General features: G+C 38.3%; 1 protein-coding gene across 11 annotated transcripts in view; it reads left to right on the top strand.

Moving 5' to 3' along the window:
• Positions 1 to 22,910, top strand: part of RYR2 (ryanodine receptor 2) — a 756,924-nt gene that overhangs the window by 675,707 nt on the left and 58,307 nt on the right. For 5 of the 11 annotated variants that reach the window (XM_043596207.1, XM_043596212.1, XM_043596210.1 and 2 more), the window contains 8 exons: positions 729 to 828; positions 2,305 to 2,384; positions 5,873 to 5,949; positions 6,740 to 6,813; positions 15,467 to 15,499; positions 16,691 to 16,771; positions 17,508 to 17,596; positions 19,490 to 19,618. In XM_043596207.1, the coding sequence (XP_043452142.1) occupies positions 729 to 828; positions 2,305 to 2,384; positions 5,873 to 5,949; positions 6,740 to 6,813; positions 15,467 to 15,499; positions 16,691 to 16,771; positions 17,508 to 17,596; positions 19,490 to 19,618 (663 nt within the window). Of the gene's footprint in view, positions 1 to 728; positions 829 to 2,304; positions 2,385 to 5,872; positions 5,950 to 6,739; positions 6,814 to 8,944; positions 8,963 to 15,466; positions 15,500 to 16,690; positions 16,772 to 17,507; positions 17,597 to 19,489; positions 19,619 to 22,910 lie in introns of all 11 variants that reach the window. The other 6 variants (XM_043596215.1, XM_043596214.1, XM_043596211.1 and 3 more) reach the window with 2 other exon arrangements.

Genomic DNA, 22,910 nt, shown 5'->3' with positions numbered 1-22,910 from the left:
TGATCCTACCAGTCTTGAACTTGCTGTGCCTTTATATTTTATTTTTATTTTCTTCTTTATGTTTTCAGTGGTAGTCTCAGTGGAAAAGAACCAAACCCCAGCCATTGCTCGAGCAGCACCATGCAGTATCGTTTGTTACCACCCGAGAATACAAAATATAAAGGCACATTGCTTCTTTTATTCTTGGGGGGGGTGACCGGGGAGATGCGTATCATAAGTCCGCTACTTAGTTGAAGCCTACCTTTTTTATTCATATCCGCTTTCAATTTCGCTTAAACTCCAACACGTCTCAGTTCATGTTTTCCTGTCATTTAGTGATAACTTGCAACTCGAGCCATTTGCTGAGCAGTATCAAGTTATGGCCATGGCATGGGAGATGATTAAAAACGTGACAGACTTCTGCACAAATGTATCGTTCAGAAAGTGCACGTTTCAGTGATGAAGTTCAGTACTTCAAAACTGTGATACAGGCTTTGGACTAATCAAACAATTAAAATTGAGAAAATCCATCCGGATAAGCCAGTACCAAAAGTATACCAAGAAAAATATAAAGGGCAAAACCGAGAGTTGAATATTGTTAACATCTGTTGAATAACATTGTTGGTGTTGAAATGGTCCATGATGTTGTCATAGAGCCCATACATGAAGAGATGACTGAAAATATGGTCTGTAGAAAGCTGCTGTGCTTCATGACAGCCGCAACATAAATGGTTGGGATTTGTGTTCAGGAAAAAGAAATGGAGAAGCAGAAGCTTCTGTACCAGCAAGCCAGGCTCCATGACCGCGGGGCTGCTGAGATGGTGCTACAGACCATCAGTGCCAGCAAAGGTGAGGCTCGCTGCTCCCCTCACACCCCTTCAGTCTCTCGGAGCACCCCTCTTTAACTCCTCCTGACTTATCTAGTCCCTGAATCTCTTGTTCATCCCTACGTCAGGTGACTTCAGAAATGCAGGCTCTCATTAACCCAGTCCAATGTGGATTTTTTTTTTTTTCAGAATCTTATTCAAATATTTATTTTATTTCTGGTCCTTAAGTTTTGGAAATTCTGTCGTGACACAATAAATCAGGGGTGGGTCAGTGTTTTCTGTGAGAGGCCAGATAGTAAATATTTTCGGCTTTCCTGGCCGTGGGTCTCTTTACAACCCTTCGACTCTGCCATAGTAGCATGGAAGCAGCCAGAGACAATATGTAAACAAGCCGTGTGGCTGAGTTCTAATAAAACTTTATTAAACACCCCTCTCCCAGATCACTAAGGTATTTATTTCTATTATTCTATTATTATTTCTATTTCTGTTATTTTTATTATTGTATTTCTAAGATAAGTAGAGGTGGATAATGTAAAAGTAAAATAGGCTAAGGGTAGACAACTGGTTGGATTTAAATTTTTTATCGTTATTGGGGCACCTGGCTGTCTCAGTCCATAGAGCATGTGACTCTTGATCTCAGGATTATGAGTTTGAGCCCCATGTTGGGTGTAGAGATTACTAAAAATATAAATGAATAAATTTTGTCATTATTATTTGAGTGACTTACTTCAAATTAGGCAGTCATCCTAATAAAGCAATACTATAAACACAGTAAGATAAAAAGTGCTAAAATGAAAATTATAAAAGTTGTTCAAACATAATATGGAGGGGAGAGGGGGTGCCTGGGAGGCTCAGTCAGTTGAGCACCTGACTCTTGATTTTGGCTTAGGTCATGATCCCAAGGTTGTGGGATTGAACCCTGCATTGGAGCCTGCTTGGGATTCATTCATTCATTCATTTCTCTCTCTCTCTCTCTCTCTCTCTCTCTCTCTCTCTCTCTCCTTTTGCCCCTCTCCTCTGCTTATGTGTGCTCTCTCTCAAATTATATATATATACATATATATATATGTATATATATATATATATATATAGAGAGAGAGAGAGAGAGAGAGAGAGAGAGAGGAGAGAAGGAGAGAGAGGAATTTTCCTTAAAATTCTAGGTAGCCCTTATTTTTTCAACATTACTTTAATATGCACAATTAGTTTTAAATCTTGACAGTTTAAGGTGTATTTAAAAATAAGTTGTTTCTGTTTTTTTCTTCAATGTCATCTAGTTTCAATTCTTGGATAAATTCCACAAGATGAGTTAAAACACTGCTGGCAAAATAAGCATTATTACTCGTTCAGTATTTTTTGACTTGTAAGTCAGTCTGTCCTACTCCATTATACAGATTTGTAGTGGGGGGTGATAATAATTTTAAAAGTATACGTTTTGAGACAGAAATGGTAATGAAGTGGGTGAAATGATATAAGGAACGCCATTTTTTATATTTTGAAGGTGATACTGGACCAATGGTAGCGGCGACTTTGAAACTTGGAATTGCAATCTTAAATGGCGGGAACTCCACAGTTCAGCAGGTAAGATCTTGAAGCCATCCACAGAATGTACTCTTCAAACAGAGGGATCCTCTTGTCATCCCAATGAGTTATTTTAGTCATCCTAAAAGCAATATTGGTTGTACAATTTTTCATTTCTGTGTAAATTAATGTCTTTATTTCATGGCCATCAGTCCCAGGATTCAAACATGTAGATAGCACCTTGCCATGTGGGGCACTGACTCTCTTGAGAAGTCCTATCACATGGTGTGCAACCTGCATTTCATGTGAATAGCATAAAATGGTTTGTTTTAATAGTGGGGGGAAAAGTTAATATTCTTACCTCAGGAGCCTAGTTTGGTGATATGTTTTACAGTGTTACGTGTCTTACAAGTTGATTCTCAGGATTTTGTCGTATATTTGGTGAGAAGCCTATATCTTGGTTAACATGGAAACAGAATACACTGTTTAAAATATTTTTTAGTTGTAATTACAGTCTCCCAGGGCATGAAAAAAACCTGTTCCCAGCCAAGTTTTGTAGCTATGCCCCTGTTAAGAAGCTGAATTTTAATGACTTCAACCAGTTACGACAAAGGATATAATTTCTATATCCTACTGAAGGCCAAGGTCTGTGAGTTTGTTAGAATCAGAATGTTTGAGTGATTTAAAAAACTCTCAGAAACAGACTGTCACAGGCTCTGTACTGCACACCCCTGGGGACACTACTCACATGGCCTACAGTTGTGGCCATGAGCTCAGAAAGAATTCTTACGCTAATTGAAGAACAGCAAAACAAAACATGAGTTAAGCAGACTGTATTATTCTAAAACTAACATTGATCTCATATTTTTCTATACTGGCTTCTGTATGAGAAAAAACAGTTTATGAACACGGAACTAATAATTATTCTTTCTTGGGTAAGTTTTGGCAAGGCAGGGAAAGTGCTACCCTGTTGGAAGGAAAGAAGGCTAGTGAAAACCTTGCAATCTTTGACTTCAGGTTTCTGGAAGCCCCAGAAACATGACAGTGGGACAAAGCCCTGTATATGTTCCCAGAAGATCTTTGAGTCTAAGGAAAGCAGAGAAAATTTGAAGGTTGCCTTTTGGGTTGGTGAAGTTTGGGACTAGGTTAAGTTGGCAACCCAGAATAGCTGAAAAATTCGTTTGTACACTTTCCTCAAATTGTGTACTCTATTTTTTTTTCCTCCTGCAAATATAATCATTATATTTTTGGACTGGAGGAGTACATAATGTCATAACTTTTTCTTTTTAATGCCTCTGACAGCTTAGTGAAGCGTCTGGACTCCTCTTGGTTTGACTTTTTTAAATCACAAAGTAAAACTGCACCGTTTCTAAGAGAAACCAAAAATACTGAAATGTGGTTTTCAGAGCATTATAAACACATTTTTTAGCAAATTCATTTGTGCTTCTTTATGAACTCTTTAAATGAAAGATGTAGTACTTGGTCTAATTATTGAGAAGAAATGGTTCGTCCAGGTGATGTGAGATGAAAATCTCTGGAATTTCTATTGGTGACACCGTCAGAGTTACTGCTAATCTGACCTGTGTTTGTTGCTTACATTAATAGTTGAATGGAATGCTAAGTTTCCATCACAACTTCGTGAAAATAACGATGTCTTTTTTCCCCCATCCAATTTACAGATGTCCCGTTTTCATTTCTATAGTAAATGACTACATGATGTGAAAAAAAAGAAAATCTAAAGAAAATCTATTTAATCTATTGAATCTCCCCATAATAGTTAACAAATTCCCCTTGCTTTATGTTTTACTTTAAAAGTTCTTAATGATGTAGCATTTAGATTCAGAAATCCTTGGAGTCAGAAGTAGCCGTGAGAAATCATGTAATATATGCACTTCCTGTCTACCCAGGCCTTTTCTTTTTTTCTGTAAACCTTCAGGTACATATTCTACCGCCCCGCTTTAATTCTCTGAGCTACATTGCTTGTGTTTAAAAGATCCAGGAATTAATAAGTGCTACACGTTTTATTAGACCAGTAAGTTATCACACTCCCCAGAAAATGGCTAGGTGTTTCGTGTTCCTATTTTTATGTATGTGTACATATATACATACATATGCATATACTGTGTGTATGTGTGTGTATGTGTGCGTGTGCACAGCCTTGACGTATTTGGTAGCTGTTAGTCAAATCTTGGGGGGAAAATGACTACCAAAACTTACTGTTCGGCTAAGTCCCGTTCAGACAACACTGGTGATAGCAGTTATTCACATCTATTCAAGATTCAGAGAAGAGTAGTATCTTTGTTTTCTTGAAACCTTTGGTGTGCCTTCTATCATTTTATCATCTTGTATGTACTTCTTGTTTGAAACTTCCAACACTTACTTCATCCACACTGAAAATAGCTGTTTCATTTTAGTATATAATAATAAGTTAAGGGGCACCTGGGTGGCTCAGTTGCTTAAGCGTCTGACTTTGGCCCAGGTCATGATCTCAGGGTTCATGGGTTCAAGCCCCAGGTAGGGCTCTGTGCTGACAGCTCAGAGCCTGGAGCCTGCTTCCGACTCTCTGTCTCCCTCCCTCTGCCCCTCCTCTACTCGTGCTCTGTCTCTGTCTGTCAAAAGGAAATAAATGTTAAAACAAAAAACAAAACAACAGCAACAAGAGTTAGGAGGGTGGAGCCATGTACTGCTTTAGCATTTTTTACGTTTGTGTTTCATCAAAATTTTAGGCACAGAGACTGGACATCATTCTGACAAGAGAAGAGACATTTAGTGGTCAGATGATTGCTACCGTTGCTTGGGTTTAGAGACCATGAAAGTGGAAACTAAATTTCTGTCTTATACACATAGGTCTATAATAGACAAATAATGTCTTATAGACAGTAGCATATGGTAGTCACACCACATGGATTATAATGCCCTTTAAGAAACTCAGCTTTTGGGGCACCTGGATGGCTCAGTCGGTTAAGCAGCCGACTTCCGTTCGGGTCATGATCTCGCGGTCCGTGAGTTCGAGCCCCACGTTGGGCTCTGTGCTGACAGCTCAGAGCCTGGAGCCTGTTTCGGATTCTGTGTCTCCCTCTCTCTCTGACCCTCCCCCGTTCATGCTCTGTCTCTCTCTCTGTCTCAAAAATAAATAAACGTTAAAAAAAAATAAGGAACTCAGCTTTTGTATGGCAATCTCTGACTAGCATCCAGGTGGGCCTTCTTCCCAGTAAACTTGAACTAAGTGTCTACATCTTCACATCCTTAAAGATTGACTAGAAGAGTTGAGAGTATTATTTCCATGGATATTTATGGTGCTTATGATGTTTATGTAAAGCAGCTGTCTTGTTCCAAGCCACCTGTATATACTGCCGACATTGAAACGTGCAGCTATCTCGTTTTGACGTTCCGGTCACCATGTCGTGGTAAAGATGACAGTCGTTTTCGTAGGCACTAATGTTTTAAAGTCTTTATTCCAGAACAAAAAGCATGTTTTTGATGTTTCTTGCTTAACAAAAAATAAGCTTTGTGTTCAGTGGCCGTGTGGTTTGTGTATTTACCCCTAGAAAATGCTTGACTATCTCAAGGAGAAGAAGGACGTGGGTTTCTTTCAGAGCCTTGCCGGCCTGATGCAGTCGTGCAGGTAAGCCCACTCCTTCCTTGTTCCGGCTCTACTAAGTGGTTGTGTCTTTCAAGGTGTTTGTTTGACATTACTGACAGTAATTCTACACAGAATATTTTTTAGTGATTCAGTACACGTCAAAGTAGGACAATTGATGGTGCCTTCTTTCCTGCCTTGTTGTTAGGTGTTAGTAATGTCGTAATTGCTAACTTACTCAGCGTTAGTAACGTCTTTTAATAGTCTTCCCTATTCTTAAATAGGGACCTTGGAGAATTAACGTATATGCTGCACACTTGAAAATGAGCAGTGTGTGCATTTTAAAAGAGAAAAAGGGAAATTCTAATTAGTTTTCTTTGGGAGCTTGTGGACCACTTCTCATTTTCCCTAAACAAATGATCCCTAACCTCATTTGTGGTCGTCATTTTCTATTTTTTGCAGTATTTAAAATCACTCAGACAGCACCTGACAAAGGAATCTGACAGATAGTTAGTGTAATAAGCTATTCCTTCTGGGAAAACATGATTATTGTAATTACATTTCAGTGTGTCTGCTAACATCACAATGTACTCCCAAAGTCGAAACCCATTAATGCCTTCTGTTTGCCTCGCCCACGGATCATTTCATTGCAGGCCCTGGGGAGGGACTGGGCTGCTCCTGGGAAAATATGGTTGGTAGACATTGAATTGGGGTATGTCTTCAGGGTATGTTAATATTTGGTTCACATTTCATGATATAGAACTTGTACACATTTGCTCTCCTGAAGAAAGAAAATTTTCTCGTCCTCTAAGCGTTTTTCTCCCTGCTATTGTAGCGTCCTCGACCTCAATGCATTTGAGCGGCAGAACAAAGCTGAAGGACTTGGAATGGTCACCGAAGAAGGATCAGGTATCAGTCACTTAAACTAAAAGGGTCACCTGTCCCCTCTCCCCCCCTTTCCCGAGATGAGTCAGTTACCAATTATCTTTGCAAAACAGAGAGATGTAGGGTTATTTTTACATGGCCAAAATGCTTATGTGACTCATTTAAAAGTTCACAATCGGGCACTCACTCAAATCATACCCAAAACCCAACTTTCCCAGTTGACTGTTAACTCCTTTTTTGTTCCAGACCTATTATAATTGGCCTTTCCCCTAGTTGGTTACTAGATCAAGATCCCTTAAAAGAGAATCATCTGTGAAATTATAAAGCATATGGATGAACCAAATTAGAGGATATTGGACTTTTTTTGGCCACTTTGGCAAACTGCCAAACCTTCAGGTTCCTTGGTCTCCTTAGGAAAGTGACACTTTGAGATCCTCCGATGGACCACTATTCCGACAGTCTCCTCCCTTATAGCACAGATATCTTTGTATCTCATGGATCCCTATGTCTTCACAAGTCCAAATTTGATGAAAGAAATTAAGGAGTCATTCTTAATGTTAAAATAATTCTGATCACTTAATTTACATGCACACAAATATAATGACTCACATAATCTTAGACTTTTTTCTCTGTAAATAGATGTGTGTATAAACTAGAAGAATTAGCATATACTATAGTGAAAGCAGAAATAACTATTGCTGCACATTCGTTTTTAGTATTAGGAAAAAAATCTTCAATATTTTTTGTCTCGATTTGTTTTTGTTCTTTTGTGTTTGACATTTTTTCAATTAATTTAGTTTCAATGAGGCCCTGTGTGTTGATCTGTTTTTGTTTGTTTGGTCTAGTTTGCAGTGGTCATATTATCAATGCATTAGTTTTGGCACATCGGATCTTTGATAAAACTAATCTTGTTGCAAAAACTAAATTTTTCTTTTTGCAAAAACTAAATTTTATCCTATCTGCCATTTGCAGTCTGCTTACCTTTCTGAAATATTTTAGAATTAACTAATCTCTCTTACTTCTGCATATTTTTGTTTTCACATTAGGTAAAAGGATTAGCTGCATATTTCTTACTGTTTTTTAAGAATTGTCAATGATAGGGGCGCCTGAGTGGCTCAGTTAGTTGGTTAAGCGTCCGACTTCGGCTCACGTCATGATCTCACGGTTCGTGAGTTCGAGCCCCATGTCGGGCTCTGTGCTGAAAACTCAGACCCTGGAGCCTGCTTCAGATTCCTGCCTTCCTATGTCTGTCCCTCCCCCGCTTGCACTCTCTCTCTCTCTCTCTCTCTCTCTCTCTCAAAAGTAAAGAAACCCTGAAAAAAATTAAAAATATCAGTTATACATATTCTAATGCTGCTGCTACACTACAGCTCCTGTGTGCTTTTATTTTCTTGTTGACATTTGAATGTATAGATTCCACCACCCAGAATTAGTCCTACAGTTACCTGTGTAAGCTACTTTTAAGAAAAAATTGCCAGCAGCACTGTAAACTTATTTAAATTTTCTGAAATGAATATCCAGCCCAATCTCTTGATGACTTAGGTTTATGTCAACAGTGAAAACACTGGCCCGAGGGCCCCATCCAGAGAGCTCAGAGCCCCTACAAATCTCAGAGCCCATTACCTGCCTGCCTCTAGAGTCTCCAGGAAGCCTGGGCATCTCCCATTAGCTGTAAAGTGCCTAAAAGGGATGAATTCTCTGTCCAAAGTGGAACTTCCTGTCTCGGAGTTAGAAATCAGTTTCATTTTTCCCTGCAATTATTACCTGATGTTCCAGAGGCTCTGAACACAATTGCATTCATCATTCTTTGCCATTGTTCATATCCGCGCAGGAATAGTGGCTGTGCAAGGTTAGCTTTACAGGGTCTCCTACCCTTCGTCAACCAGCTACGGATTGGAATGACATTCGTGAGTCCCGAATCAGAAATAGCTGGGTGAGAATGACCATTCTGACGTGAGAATTAGTCACATTTGTCAGTAGGAGGTTGATTTGATTTGTTTATTCTTTTTCAACACACACAAATAATTGCCCAAACTGATTAACACGTTTTCTATTGTATTTCCTTACAAACAGCAAGACAAAACCAACATCTCAACTTATTTTTTCCCCGTTTCCTTTTCTTTCACCTGTAAATGTACTGTCCTCCTTTCCTCAGCCATCACACATGAGCGTGGTAATTATTACAAATGATCTGCCTTTTATTTATTTGCTCCTTCATTTGTTTTTAGCTTTGTGTACAGTCTTGACAGTGAAAGTTTTTTTGTGCATTGTTTTCCCTTTGGTAGACTGTTGAACGAATAGATGATTTAATTTCCATCATTATGCATCCTTTTATTTATAGAACTTATATACCAAGCTTTCCTTTTTCTCTCCATGAGGATGTTCAGTTATGAACATATTAGACAAAAAGGGTCAAGAATTTAAGTTACGTTTTCGGATTCATTTCGTTCTGTTTCGTTCGTTTAAAAAAAATTCTGATGGACCCAGTGTTTGCAACTGTCATGTAAACGAATGAACCATAGATGTGTGCAGTGGTCTCTCTGTGGCGTTTCTGTCTCGGACGTTCTGTGGCTTTATGGCTGCACCAATGGGTGCATGGGAAATCAGTGGTGATCCGGGGGCACTGTGTCCTGCTGAGTCTCCTCTTGGCCAGCGGGTTCTGCCAGTTCCCTTCCAATTACTGAGAGATCTACAGAGTTTTTTTCTATTCCTTTGAAAACATCACACATTAAAAACCTTCCTAACGTAAAAACTGTGTTTTCATTCTTGAGACCCAGTTTGAAGAAGCAGTAGCAAACTAATAACAAAGATGGCATTAGTAGTTCAAAGTAGTTTCTAAAAGACATTATGGGCAGTGGTAATAAAAGAGGGATGAGATTTTTGAGGAGTACCTAGAACGTCAGCACGGCTTCAGAGATTAAATTGTGTTTTCTCAGTACACACTCTTGCCTTAATCAGGACGCCTATTAGAACACACGACGGCAATTCATTCACTCTATGAATAATTATACTACCACCCAGATTAAGAATACCTATAGCAACTCTATCTTTTGGCATATTTAAACAATTTCTGTGACATGCCCATTTTTTTACGGGTCTACAGAAGTCAAGAAAAGTTTGTACCCTCATAAGGAGAGGGAAAATCAATCATCCCTCTCAGAATTCATAGAGAAAGCTGAAAACTCCCCATCTGTTAGTGATGTTGTAGCTTTAAAGCCTGAGACCCATGCAGTATAATAAACTCAACACTGAGAAGACAATCGGATGAGTTAAATTTTCTGCATCCCAACCACCTGTCTCTAATAGGCTAAACCTCTTCCTGATGATGATAAAATGGCTGTAAATTATATAGCCATGGAAAATGTCTAACTTAAATGCAACTTTTTGAAACCTACAACCACCAGTAAGGTATTGTCCCCAGTTTATAGGTATGGAGACTGAGGGGTGGAAAGGCTACATGGTTTGTCCAGGATCACACCGTGAAGTGACAGGGTCAAGACTGAAATGCAGGCTCTCTGCCTCCCACTGTTACCAATTTCATGAGCCAGTCCCTTAGCCCCATCTTTTAATACCTTCCGGGGGCTTATTTTGTATTCACCGTATCAGCTTAGGTGGTATTTTTTGCTTCTTATTGCTTTTTACTCTCTTTAAAGACACAAATCTCTTGCCAGTCTTTACATTTACTGTTGAAGTTTTAAAATCACTTTGGAACTTTTATGGTTTTATATGATATTCCTAAACCGGTATTGAGATACCATTAGGAAATATGTGCCTTTTTGAGGTTTGTATATAAGGATTTCATACAATTTAATATTAATTCCTGTTCCTACCATTGTTACTGCCATGAAAGTTTGCCAGTATTTCTGTCCCTTCTTAGTAAATTTCCCCCTTTCCTGCAAAAGCCTGGACTTCCCATCTGTTAAAAAAAAAAACAAAAAAAAAACACAGTTTTCTTTGGCAAGTGTGTTGTTAGACTTGTGATGTGTTCAATGTTGTCTTCTCTGCATAATTTTTTAATCACGTGTTTTCTTTTAACGTATAATGAAGTTCAAAACCAAAAACCTTATGAATATTTAAAATTTCATTCCATCCTTGGATTTTTTTTTTCTCAGAACCATTTAACCTCATTACTAAGTCATTATGAGCTTGAAAGTGCATTTTTTCTTCTTTCCCACTTCTTGGAGTGTTGTAGAAGATACTTCATTTTATTTTTTCATCATTTTGTAGCAACCCTAGACTACATCACCAAGATGAAATTTTGAAGCTGATACAGTCCTCAGAATTTTTTTTTTATTTTTTTGAACATTTTATATAAAACAACTAACATTTCACCTTTCTAAATTTCCATCTGCACTTGGTAATGTGCTGAATTGAGGTTCTTACTCGGGATATTTATACTGACCTCATCAAATTTGTATGAAAATGCAGCAAAAGAATTAATTGTTAATTAGTCAAAATGATAATTTACACAATCTCTAAGCATTGGCTATCCTAATTTTTTGTTAGTATTTTAGTGCTTAATTGTTTACTGTCTATCTCCCACCCCAGATTTGCAAAGTCTGACTCAAGTGTAGTTCAGCTTAGCTCTCAGTTCTGACTACACTGCTCCGCCATTCCTCTGGATCAACCTTCTTTTTGAGGAAAGCATGTGATACTAGTTCATGGCACGAAATAAATTTTCCTAACATCCTTGTACAGTTTTTAAACATTGAAGCACTAATTGAAATTTGAGTGGCTATTTTGTGCTAGACCTTGTCCTAGGCATTGGCGTTCTTTACGGACTCAGTGTTATGTAGATAGACTTGTAAACAAATAACTTCAGAACCCATGAGCTATGTGTTATGAGTGAACTGAGTTGAAGTACTTGTCTGCCAGGCTGATGGGTTAAGTTTCACAACAGAAGTAACATATGGCCTGAAGTAGGCATTTACCTGGTAGATGTGAAAGGCGCTGGATATGCCAATGAAAGGGAACCGCATATGCAAAGCTTAAGATACAAAGCATGACGAAGAACATTACTGACCTAGGGTGGTTGAAGAGACATGAACAGACTAGAGGCTGGAAAGATAGTTGGTGGGAGGCTGTAAAAGGCCTTTTGTGCCATGCCAAAGAATTCATACTTTCTTTCTGAGGCCATGAAGAGCCACTACGTAAGTAACACTTCAGTAGTGTTGTGTGTTGTGTGATGGTGTACCTGGCATTAAGTCCTAACGTACATTGTTCAAGCCAGTAACATTAAAGCGAACAGATTTCTCTTTTCTCAGTAATGCTAGTATGCTAACTAAACACTGAGTCCTCTAACATTAGCAGCATGATTTCCTTCATGGAAGTTGGGGAGCTCTGTGGTTATATCTGATGATAGATTGAGGGGATTTTGAGAGTAGATTTTTCTCAACTGCTGTTAAAGGAGTCCATCTTTTTGTTGGGAGTGTTTTATGATTGGACTGCCGGCAACTGTCGTTGTAGGCAACAGTGTTTAAGATGGGCATTGCAGCCTGAAGGGAGGGAGATCAGTTAGGATGTTGGTTAATGGAATGGATAAAGAACAGTAAGGATTTCAGTTAGAGTAATGGGAGCTCAAAGGCATTAAGACGTTATAAGAGAAATAATCTGAGGATCACATTTGAATGCAAAGGTATGTTTCCCTCCATAACTAACATGTGCTTTAATTCTGTTATCCATGGGACATACCTAATTTATTTCACACATTGGTCATTTTTATTGTCTTGGGATCTGAAATAGGAATGCATTTTATGCACTCATGTCACATTGAGTACATGGAATATGTGGATTATTTATCACACCCCACAGCCCATTGAAAGTCTTTATTTTAGAAACCTAGGTCTTTTGAACCTGTGCCTTCCTATCATTGAAAATTCACTTTTATTCCTATTGTGCTTTGCATGTTTCAAAGCAAATGTACTTGTCTGAGCCAATTTTATTCTCCCAACGACCCTTTGAAAGTAAGGGGGTGAGGAGATCGTTAATTCCCATATCAAAGTGATGCAACAAAGCCTCACGAAGGTGAATTGACTTTCCCAAAGCCACATATCTAGAAAATGGTTTTCTTTGGGTTCTAAAATTGATAAAAAACAAGTAGGAGTTCACAGTTTAACTAACATATAGTACATGTAGTCGGAGGTTGTTAGCCAAAGATCTGATCAGTTACTGATGTGAACTTTGTGATCCAGAAAGACCATTTGGTATTGAAATTACCTTTTTATTGCCTGTCTTTTCCATTAGACTATGAACTTCTTTGAGTTAGGGCTTGTGTCCATTAGTCATAATTATATGCCCAGGATCTCACAAGGTGCCTTCCTTGTAGGAGACACTTAATGAATGTTCATCGAAGTTTATTGGACTCAAATCCTTTACTAGTAAATTGCTATAGGACCTCAGTCAAGCTACTTAATTTCTCAGTTGTATCCCACAAAATGGGATTCATGTCACCTGATTCATAGGATTATTATAAACCTAAAATGAAATGATAAGAAAATATATCTAGCACAATGCCTAGCACACTGTAGTCACTAACTAAATGTTAATTGTGAATCCATTTTAAAAATTGTATCCGTTGTTGGTTGAATAGTAGTATAATTTAAGTGGCCACTTAAACCATTTAAGCAGTGACATTAAAATTACCCACATGGAACCAAATACCTGACTTCTCACTATTTAAAAATATTTTTAGCCTTAATCTTTCAGTTTTGCCATTATACAAAATAGGTATTTGAGTCCTCTAAAGATCACTGAGCAGAACTATTTCTTCCATGGCAGGGGCAGGGGGAAAACACTCTTGAGTTCCATGTCACAAGCTTTTGTAGGGAGTTCTTTGATGCAACCAGTGTTAACATTTCATGCCACTCATCCTTTTAGCTTTCCGTTACTGGGGATATTGCCATGAAAAGACATTACGACAAAGAGCATCTTAGTCTTCTGATCTGTGTGTCCTAAATCAGTTGTTTCTATATATCTACTCGGCATTTCACTTATTGCCTTCATTTTATCAACAATTATTGATAATTCTTAGCAAATAATAACAATTCAACCAAGCTTTGTCTCAAGATAAGGTTATAAATGTCGAGCTAAGACCATGGGTGTTTTAGGTAGTCAATAAAAACAAACACTTAAGCAAACATTATATACTTTTTAATGCCAATTGTGAGTAGAACAGTGGCCTTTAAAAGTGTCTTAACTTGATTAGATTTTTAAAATAGGAATTGATTTTACTGGTACCTTGCACAAATAAGGTCTAATATTATTTCCAAGTGAAATGGAGGTTTTTGAGACTCTTTTGGTCCCTTAAAATTAAGATGGCTTTTTGGAAATAGAAACACTTTTGGTAAATATGTCCAAATGACTGTATTCATCACGTAGGCGTGTTGTTCCCATGTTTATTTGGTGGTGTTGCCACTGCTACTGATAATGTTGACCTCTCCACAATATCTAAAAATGGTCACATCAATTATGAAGAGCTAGTGAGGTAGACAGTGCCCATGTTCCCCTCGTTTCATAGATGAGAAAACTAAGGCACAAAGAACTGTCTCAGCAGCAGCAGCGATATTGAAACAACTCTCCCTATATTACAGTATTAGAAATCATTAGCCCCTTATAATTAAAAATGAAACCCAAGGAATGTCCTTTACAGTATTATTCGACCGTCATGCAGCTATTACAAATAGTAATTTTAAGAACATCAGAGCACTTTCAACTACATTTTACTCCATTTCGTTGTTATTAATCTTAGTTTCCATCTTGCAATGGAATGTCTTTTGCGTACATCACAAAATAGACCGTGCATCCTGTGCCTTCTGCAGACATAAAGCCACCACCCATCTCTGTTACTGTACCACTTACATGCAGCATGGGGAATGGCAGCATTTTAATCAGATAGTAACGTGTTCGTTCAGCAATAGCACCCCAGTTTATACCTCGTTGTCACCTGATGGTAAAGGAAGGCTTGACCCGCCCCCTCCCACGCTCCTCCCCTATTGTTCTGCTGTGTGCAGCATTCCTTTTGTAAGTTAAGTTACTTGTATGTGTTTTGGTATACAGTCGAGAAAATACCGTGCATGCCGACAGTAAATCCTTACGTTATAAATCAGTGTGCATTGCGCAGGGCATTTTCAGGAACACAGGTAGACCGTATGATATTTATTTCCTTGTTAACTTTTCTGAATACTTTCTATCAAGGGTTACTTATTCCACATGGAGTATGTGAACATTGAAAGTACATGGTTTATTGATTCAGTTTTCTAGAGAAAGGCATTTTAGATGGGCTCGCAAGGAAAGAATCAGGAAGACTGTGTAACTCATAATATTATGTTTTAAATATCATTTTAAAGACTCGTCTGATTCAAACAGTTCATGGAAAGATACTAAGTATCATAAGTGAAGAGTTTGGTTTATTAGCCTAGACTCTTCTCCCTTTCTTTCCTATCCCGTCATGAACGGAGACACTGAGGAATGGGCTTATCAGCCATGTACTGAGAGTCAAAGCAATGTGCACTTAAACTTGAATTTGCCACACAACTGATCTATATGCATGGTGATTTTAGTTTGGTCACCAAATATCATATCTTACAGGGAAACCAGTACAGTGATTTTATGTACTTTTTTTAATGTTTATATTAGTTTTCAAAATGGTTTTGCTTCCTAACCCTCCCATTATATGAAGCCTCTCACTTTGAAAGTCACAGACTGCAGACTGGTAAGTCCATCAGCTCTCTGTCATTATAATCATTCATAATTTTAGTTAAAGTAAACACATGGTCATTGCATAGTTTTCTTTCTCGGCCCAAAGTATTTCCAGTCTGAAAAGTTATTATCATTTTTTTTTAAATACATAAGTACATTCATTCACTTGCCAAACGACATTTTTGTGTCATTTTGATTTCTAAGCAACAAATTTAGATTCCAGAACATACACTCATAACGTTGACAGTTTTTCCACCGACACTCTATGCTTTCAAAATCAACTTTCATTTGTGTGGTGCTGTTTTTTCGTTTGTTTCTTTCTGTGTGTTTTTGCTTTCCAAGTAACTTGTGACCAAGATACATTTTGATTAAAATGTAGGTAAAATAGCTGAACCCTTTTCTGAGGTGTTTACCCCACAGATATATTAGTTTTTAATGATTCCGAGTAACTCCTATGGCTATGAGATAACCTTCTTTTCACCTTTTGGTTGGAGTGACTCATACAGCATGAGCCACCAAAGCCTTTCATTTGGTTTGATATGTAGAATTAGGTCTGCTCGCTAGTTCTGTCTCCTCTGAAAGTGAAGTTCCAACTAGTGGCATGTCTGTATCGGACTTCTGAAGTCTTTACTTTTTTAAATCCCTTAGGCAAGCTACCGAGATAGTTAATTGAAATGAATCAAACATTTTCTAGTCATTTACAATTTTCACAAGATCCTTTAATTATCCATTAAATAGAAGAAGCTCCCGGTCCTGTTTTATATATGCAATGAATGCCTTTGCATTGAAATAATTGGTGGTTCTCTGGGAGCAAAGTAGATTTCACCTTGGCATTTGTAAGAGATGTGGACATCATTCCTATACACACCTTACAAACAAACAAACAAACAAAAAAACAAAAACCAAAAAAAGGAAGTTTAAATCGTCAGGTTGTTTCTAAAATGTTGCCAAACCCATGCTGCTACTTTTAACAGAGAGAAATATGAGTTTGAAGATTCAAATGTTCTTTTCTGACAAAGAAAAAGTGCATCTATCTGCCAAGCGCATGATCGTACAAGCTTCAGATAGACGAGTGGCTATGATTTGTGACTGTTTTTGGTTCAGAACGATGCTAGATCAACATGCAAGTTTTCTGGAGGTGGGGAAAGAGAGGGCGGGACCAGCGAGGATAGTTGATCATGTCTGATCTCTGGATTTTCTGCAGGAGAAAAGGTTCTCCAAGATGACGAGTTCACGTGTGACCTCTTCCGTTTCCTCCAGCTGCTTTGTGAGGGACACAACTCAGGTTCGTGAGACCCCAGACTCTATGACGGTACCAAGGAGGAAGTAGTTTGAAGCCAGTAGTGAGAGGGGCCCGCTCACTCCAATTACGCCTTGTCCCTGAGTCCACAAACATTCTAGAGTATTCCTCCGTATGCTCAGTATACCCTGTGACATTTTATGCATTGCATCCCTACCCTCAAAGTCCTTTGCTGGCCGCGCCACTTAATTCCTAACACTTGTTTTTTTGTTAAATCAGGTGAAAAAAGATACGAGGTCTACAGAGAGCTGTATGGGTTTATTCCTTCCTACCCCTTCTCTTTAACTGGGGAATCAACTTCCTAGTATCACTTAGCATAACATATTTCCCTTTGTTGTTTATATAACAAGCTCTCTCCCAGACTTGTGCATCTGTGAAGGTAGGAACTGTTACCTTAATTTTATCTTTGTTTCCCCAGCACTCAGGAACAAATGATTACTGAATGCATAGTTCAATTACTCTTTCCTAAACGGCAAAACTCCTTCCGGGGATGCCCAGGGCTGTAGGGCTAGCAGTCAGGAAACAGACGTCAGCAACCACTTAGACAGAAATTGGAAATTGGTACTCTCTGAAGCACCGAGATGTTTTGGGGGTGCTCCCTTGAAGCACTACTCTTAGCCACAGCAATTTTGCCGGAGGCCTCAGTTGCTTTTGGAGTTATTCGGATAACTCATTCAAAACTTTTGACTCAGCTTTAGTAACTCCTTTTGATCTTCCATAGATTTTCAAAATTATCTGAGAACTCAGACTGGCAATAACACAACTGTCAACATCATCATCTCTACCGTAGACTACCTACTCAGAGTCCAGGTATGTCGGCTTCTCTTAGTGACGAGTGAAGGGGGTTGGTGAGTGGATGTGATGTGGTGGAGCTATTAAACCGACATGTTTTAATGCGTCGTGATTGTTGACCAAACAGAATTTTTTGAGATCTTTTGTCTTTGATCACAATCTTTCACCAAGTTTTAGGGGGGACCTGCCTCTGTTGTCTTTGCCTCCGATCCTGACTCCCACTTTGCTCATGATTTTCTTTCTGTAAGTGGGAATTTTTCCCCCTTATGTTTTTTAGCTTGATGGCACTTTAAATTCATGTCGTTTTGGAAAGTACTTACATACTCTGCTCCTTCTTCTAAAGTTGATAGAGAAATTAGGAAGAATACTTGAAATATTTTTAGGAATGCGAAAGAAAGGCTTTCAAAGTACCCACAATGTACTTACATTTGACAGGTAGTTCTTTTTAGCTGTCCCAATACTTGAATTAATTTTAAAATCCAGCTTAACACTCCATCAGGTAAAAATCTCTGTGATATTGTAGTCATCTTTCACACATTGGTGAAACTGAATCTGAAGGTGTAGGCCTACCTAGGTAATGAGAGCTCTGTACAATTTTTATTTCCCTCATCTTATTTATAAGAGTAACCAGATAGAGTACTTTAAAACCTACATGTTCAAACTTACAGTTTCTCCCTTAATCTTTTGAGTATGTAAAAGCACAACCCTTTTTTTTTTTTTAACTGAGAGCTTCCATTTTTGAAGCAAATACAAGAAATATTGCTGAAAACCTATTTGTGATTTTTAAAATCATGTCTTGAAATCCAGATGCAATTTACATGCTAGACTAAACTGTGTTATTCCTGGGGCCTTTGGTGGCTCAGTCGGTTAAGCGTCTGACTTTGGCTCAGGTCATGATCTCATGGTTGTGAGTTTGAGCCCCACATCAGGCTTTATGCTGTCAGCGCAGAGCCTGCTTCGGATCCTCTGTCCGCCATTCTCTCTGCTTCTCCCATCCGTACTGGTTCTCAGAATAAAATAAATAAACTAAAAAAAAAATAAGTTTTATTATTCCTTTAGCCAACTAAAATTCCTTCCAAATGTAAGTTGTTATTGAAAACATCCTGTTCAGAAAGATTGATCTTGTTTAAGGGCGCCTAGGCGGTTCAGTTGGTTAAGCATCTGACTTCAGCTCAGGTCATGATCCCATGGTTCAAGAGTTCGATCCCCGTATCAGGTTCTGGGCTGACAGTTCAGAGCCTGCAGCCTGCTTTGGATTCTGTGTCTCCCTCTCTCTCTCTGTCCTTCACCTGCTCGTGCTCTGCCTTTCTGTCTCTCTGTCTGTCTCTCAAAAATAAACATTAAAAAAAAATTTAAAAAAAAAGAAGATTGATCTTGTTTAGATGTTTATTTATATCTGTCATATCTGTGTTTGTAAGTAGTCCAACCAGTTTCTTGAGGGGCATTTATAAGAGCAAGGAACATTTTGGAGTTCTCATGAGGAAACGTTAGTGAACTTTGTTGGAAAAAAAAAGGAGGTCAGATGTCTGTAACCCCAAAAACATCCAGGACTTGTCTAATGTTTGTACTTACATAAAATTATATAAAATTAATTTATCTTTGCTCAGTAGATAAATATGCATTAATCTTATGACTCCTTATGTCTGTGAAATTCAAAGGCATCAAAGACAGAGAGTCATTATTTCAAGCTAAGTTTTCTGCTTTTTATCTCTAGCTGTTATCTCTGTCTCGGGAAGACATTGCCACATTTTCTGTTTAGGAAAATCATTGAGAATAGTATTTACTTCACAGATATTTTTGTTTGCTTCCAAATCTTGTTATTTAAAATGATTTCCTATTCTAGATTTCAAAGCCAGGCAGGTCAGTGGTAGCTTTAGAACGTGTCTTAATCCTATCATCCCTCTTTTGCAGGAATCCATTAGTGATTTCTATTGGTATTACTCTGGGAAAGATGTTATCGATGAACAAGGACAACGGAATTTCTCCAAAGCAATTCAAGTAGCAAAACAAGTCTTTAACACGCTCACAGAGTATATTCAGGTAAACATTTAAATATTTCTGCTGTTTCAAGAAAAAAAAGAGTCAACTTGTTACCATTAAATTCCATGGAGAAATGCAATATGCCAATTTTCCTGCCGTCATTCACGTTCGCTATTGACCTTTCACATAGATTCTTAACCAGTGACAATTAAATATCAGGTTGAGGTGTGAATTTATATGGCATGAACTTGCCTTACCATTCGGCAGATTGAGTTATTATTAACTCCTTTCAGGGGTGAACCAGGATGGGGACTCTGTGGTATCTCTAGGGCCTGGTGTATATTAAGCACTCAATAAATATTAAAGAAGGGAGGGAGAAAGGACAGAGCAATAAACTACTCTTTATTGTATTCCAACAAAAATGAGGAAAGGCTTTCATAGAAACCTTATATAAAAGAGAATGTGTTTAAGACTTCACTATGGAAGGAGTCCAAACGTCCATCATCACACAAAGGGATAAAGAAGATGTGGTATATATCAGATATACTACCCGGTAATGAAAAAGAATGAAATCTCACCATTTGCAACAATATGGATGGAACTAGAGGGTATTATGCTAAGTGAAATAAGTCAGAGAAAGATAAATATCATATGATTTCACTCATATGTGGAATTTGAGAAAAACAACAGGTAAACATAGGGGAAGGGAAGGAAAAATAAGATAAAAACAGAGAGGGAGACAAACCATAAAAGACTCTTAAATACAGAGAACAAACTGAGGGTTGCTGGAGGGGGACAGTATGTGGGGGAAAGGGTTAAATGGGTGACAGACATTAAGGGGGGCACTTTTCGGGATGAGCGCTGGTATCCTATGTAAGAGATGAATCACTGGGTTCTACTCTTAGCATATTGTATGTTAACTAACTTGAATTTAGAAAAAAAGAAAAAAGAAAAAAAATTAAAAAAGAAACCATTCAAAAAAGCCAACAGCTTCATTTTAGTACATATGTATGTGTGTGTGAAGGCACATACACACACATACATATAAAATCATATAATAATGTATGTTACAGGTAGAATTCCAATAACCATGAAGAAAATACCTTTTTGGGAGGGTACCTGGGTGGCTCAGTCGGTTGAGCATACGACTTTGGCTCAGGTCATGATCTCAGTTTTGTGGGTTCGAGCCTCGTGTCAGGCTCTGTGCTGACAGCTCAGAGCCTGGAGCCTGCTTCGGATTCTGTGTCTCCTTCTCTCTCTGCCCCTCCCCCACTTTGTCTCACTCTGTTTCTTAAAAATAAATAAATGTTAAAAAAAATTTTTTTTAGATACCTTTTTTTTTTTTTAAACCAATTCATTTTATGTTCTTCTTAGGCTAAATTTCTAGTCTTGACCTACAGATTTTTAAAAGATTTTATAAAATTTGGTTTTTTCAACCAGGGGAAACTTTATTATTATCTAGGGGACCAGTCAGTCATCTTTCCTTTCAGTGTTCTGTCTCCATGGCCAGTTTGACTCTGAATCAGTCAGTCTGTTTGAAGTACCATGTGCCAAGGATAAATCAGGAGGAATAAACTTAGGTTGTGTCATTAGACTAAACGTAATCTTGCGACAGAAAGAAGTTAAGTGAAAATGACAGATGGTACCCCAGAGCCTTGCATGGCTACCGGTGTTTATAGAATGACTGAGTACAAGAACACGGGGGGCCAAGTGAAGCCAACCGAGCTAATGTCGGACACAACCGACTGAGCCACCCAGGCACCCCCAAAAGCAAAATTTTAAATCTGTTTCAGCCCCTCACATTCTCATTACCTTGTCTTCCCTGGCTTCCACTATTGCCTTCATATTCTCATTATTCTCATCCACGCCTAGAAAAGTATCAATACAGCATTCCGTGTCAGTTCTCTTGATTAAAATATAATAGTTATCTGATAACACGAGCAAGCCAAGGGACTTTTTAGGAAGCTAATAAATGGTTTCTAAGTAACATATGGAACTTAAATGCCTTTTAGGTGGAGAGTGAGCGTTTCCTGGTTTCCAATATAGGTGAGATTCCTGAATTTATATAAAACAAGAAGAATCCATTAACCTCTCAGTATGTGCAAAACTGTGTTTTTTAATTGAGCTAGACTTGACAAAACATTAAGTTGGTTTCAGGCATACAACATAATAATTTGGTATCTGTATATATTGCAAAACGATCGCTGCAATAAGTCTGGTTAACATCTGGCACCATGCATAGTCCTAGCATTTCTTTCCTTATGAGGAGAAAATTTAAGATTTACTCTCATAGCAACTTTTGGATATGTAATACAGCATTGTTAACTATTGTCGCCGTGTTGGACATTCCAGTCCCTAGATTTATTTATTTTATAATTGAAGATTTGTACCTCTTGGCTCCCTGGACCCATTTCATGTCTCCCCCCCACCACCACCACCTCTGCCAACTAGCAGTCTGTTCTGTGTGTTTATGAGCATGTTCTTTTGTTTATTTTTACGTTCTACATGTAAATGAGATCATACGTGAATTGCCTTTCTCGGTCTGACTGACTTCACTCAGCGCAATGCCCTCAAGGTCCATCCGTGTTGCAAATGGCAAGTTTCTTTTTTTAATGGCTGAATAATATTCCATTATGTGTGTCTGTGTATGTGTGTGTATCTCATATCACATTTTCTGTCTCCATTCATCCATCAGTAGACACTTAGGTTGTTTCCATATCTTGGCTCTTATAAGTAATGCCGCAGTGGACATAGGATGGCATGTATGTTTTGGAGTTAGTGCTTTCATTTTCTACGGGCAAATACCCAGAAGTGGAATTACTGGATTACCTGGTAATTCTGTTTTAATTTTTTGAGGAAGGTCCGTAGTGTTTTCTGTAGTGACTGCACCAATCCCACTAACAATATACAAGGAGTCTCTTTTCTCGACACCCTTCCCGATGCTTGGTATTTCTTATATTTTTTATAATAGCCGTCCTAAAGGGTGTGAGGTAGTATTGCATTGTGGTTTCTATTTACATTTCCCTGATGATTAATGATGTTGAGCATCTTTTAATGTACCTGCTGGCCATCTGTATGTCTTTTTTAAAAAAATGTTTTTAAAAACATTTTTAATTTTTTTTTTAACATTTATTTATTTTTGAGACAGAGAGAGACAGAGAATGAGTGGGGGAGGGCCAGAGAGAGAGGGAGACACAGAATCTGAAGCAGGCTCCAGGCTCTGAGCTGTCGACATAGAGCCTGATGCGGGGCTCGAACTCATGGACCGTGAGATCGTGACCTGAGCGAAGTCGGACGCTCAACCGACTGAGCCACCCAGGCGCCCCTTAAAAACATTTTTAAATCTGCTCAC

The sequence above is a fragment of the Prionailurus bengalensis genome, chromosome D2, assembly GCF_016509475.1.
Source record: "Prionailurus bengalensis isolate Pbe53 chromosome D2, Fcat_Pben_1.1_paternal_pri, whole genome shotgun sequence".
Taxonomy (NCBI): Eukaryota; Metazoa; Chordata; class Mammalia; order Carnivora; family Felidae; genus Prionailurus; species Prionailurus bengalensis.
Note: the sequence above shows the minus strand (reverse complement) of the source record. Positions and strands in the feature narration are given on the sequence as shown.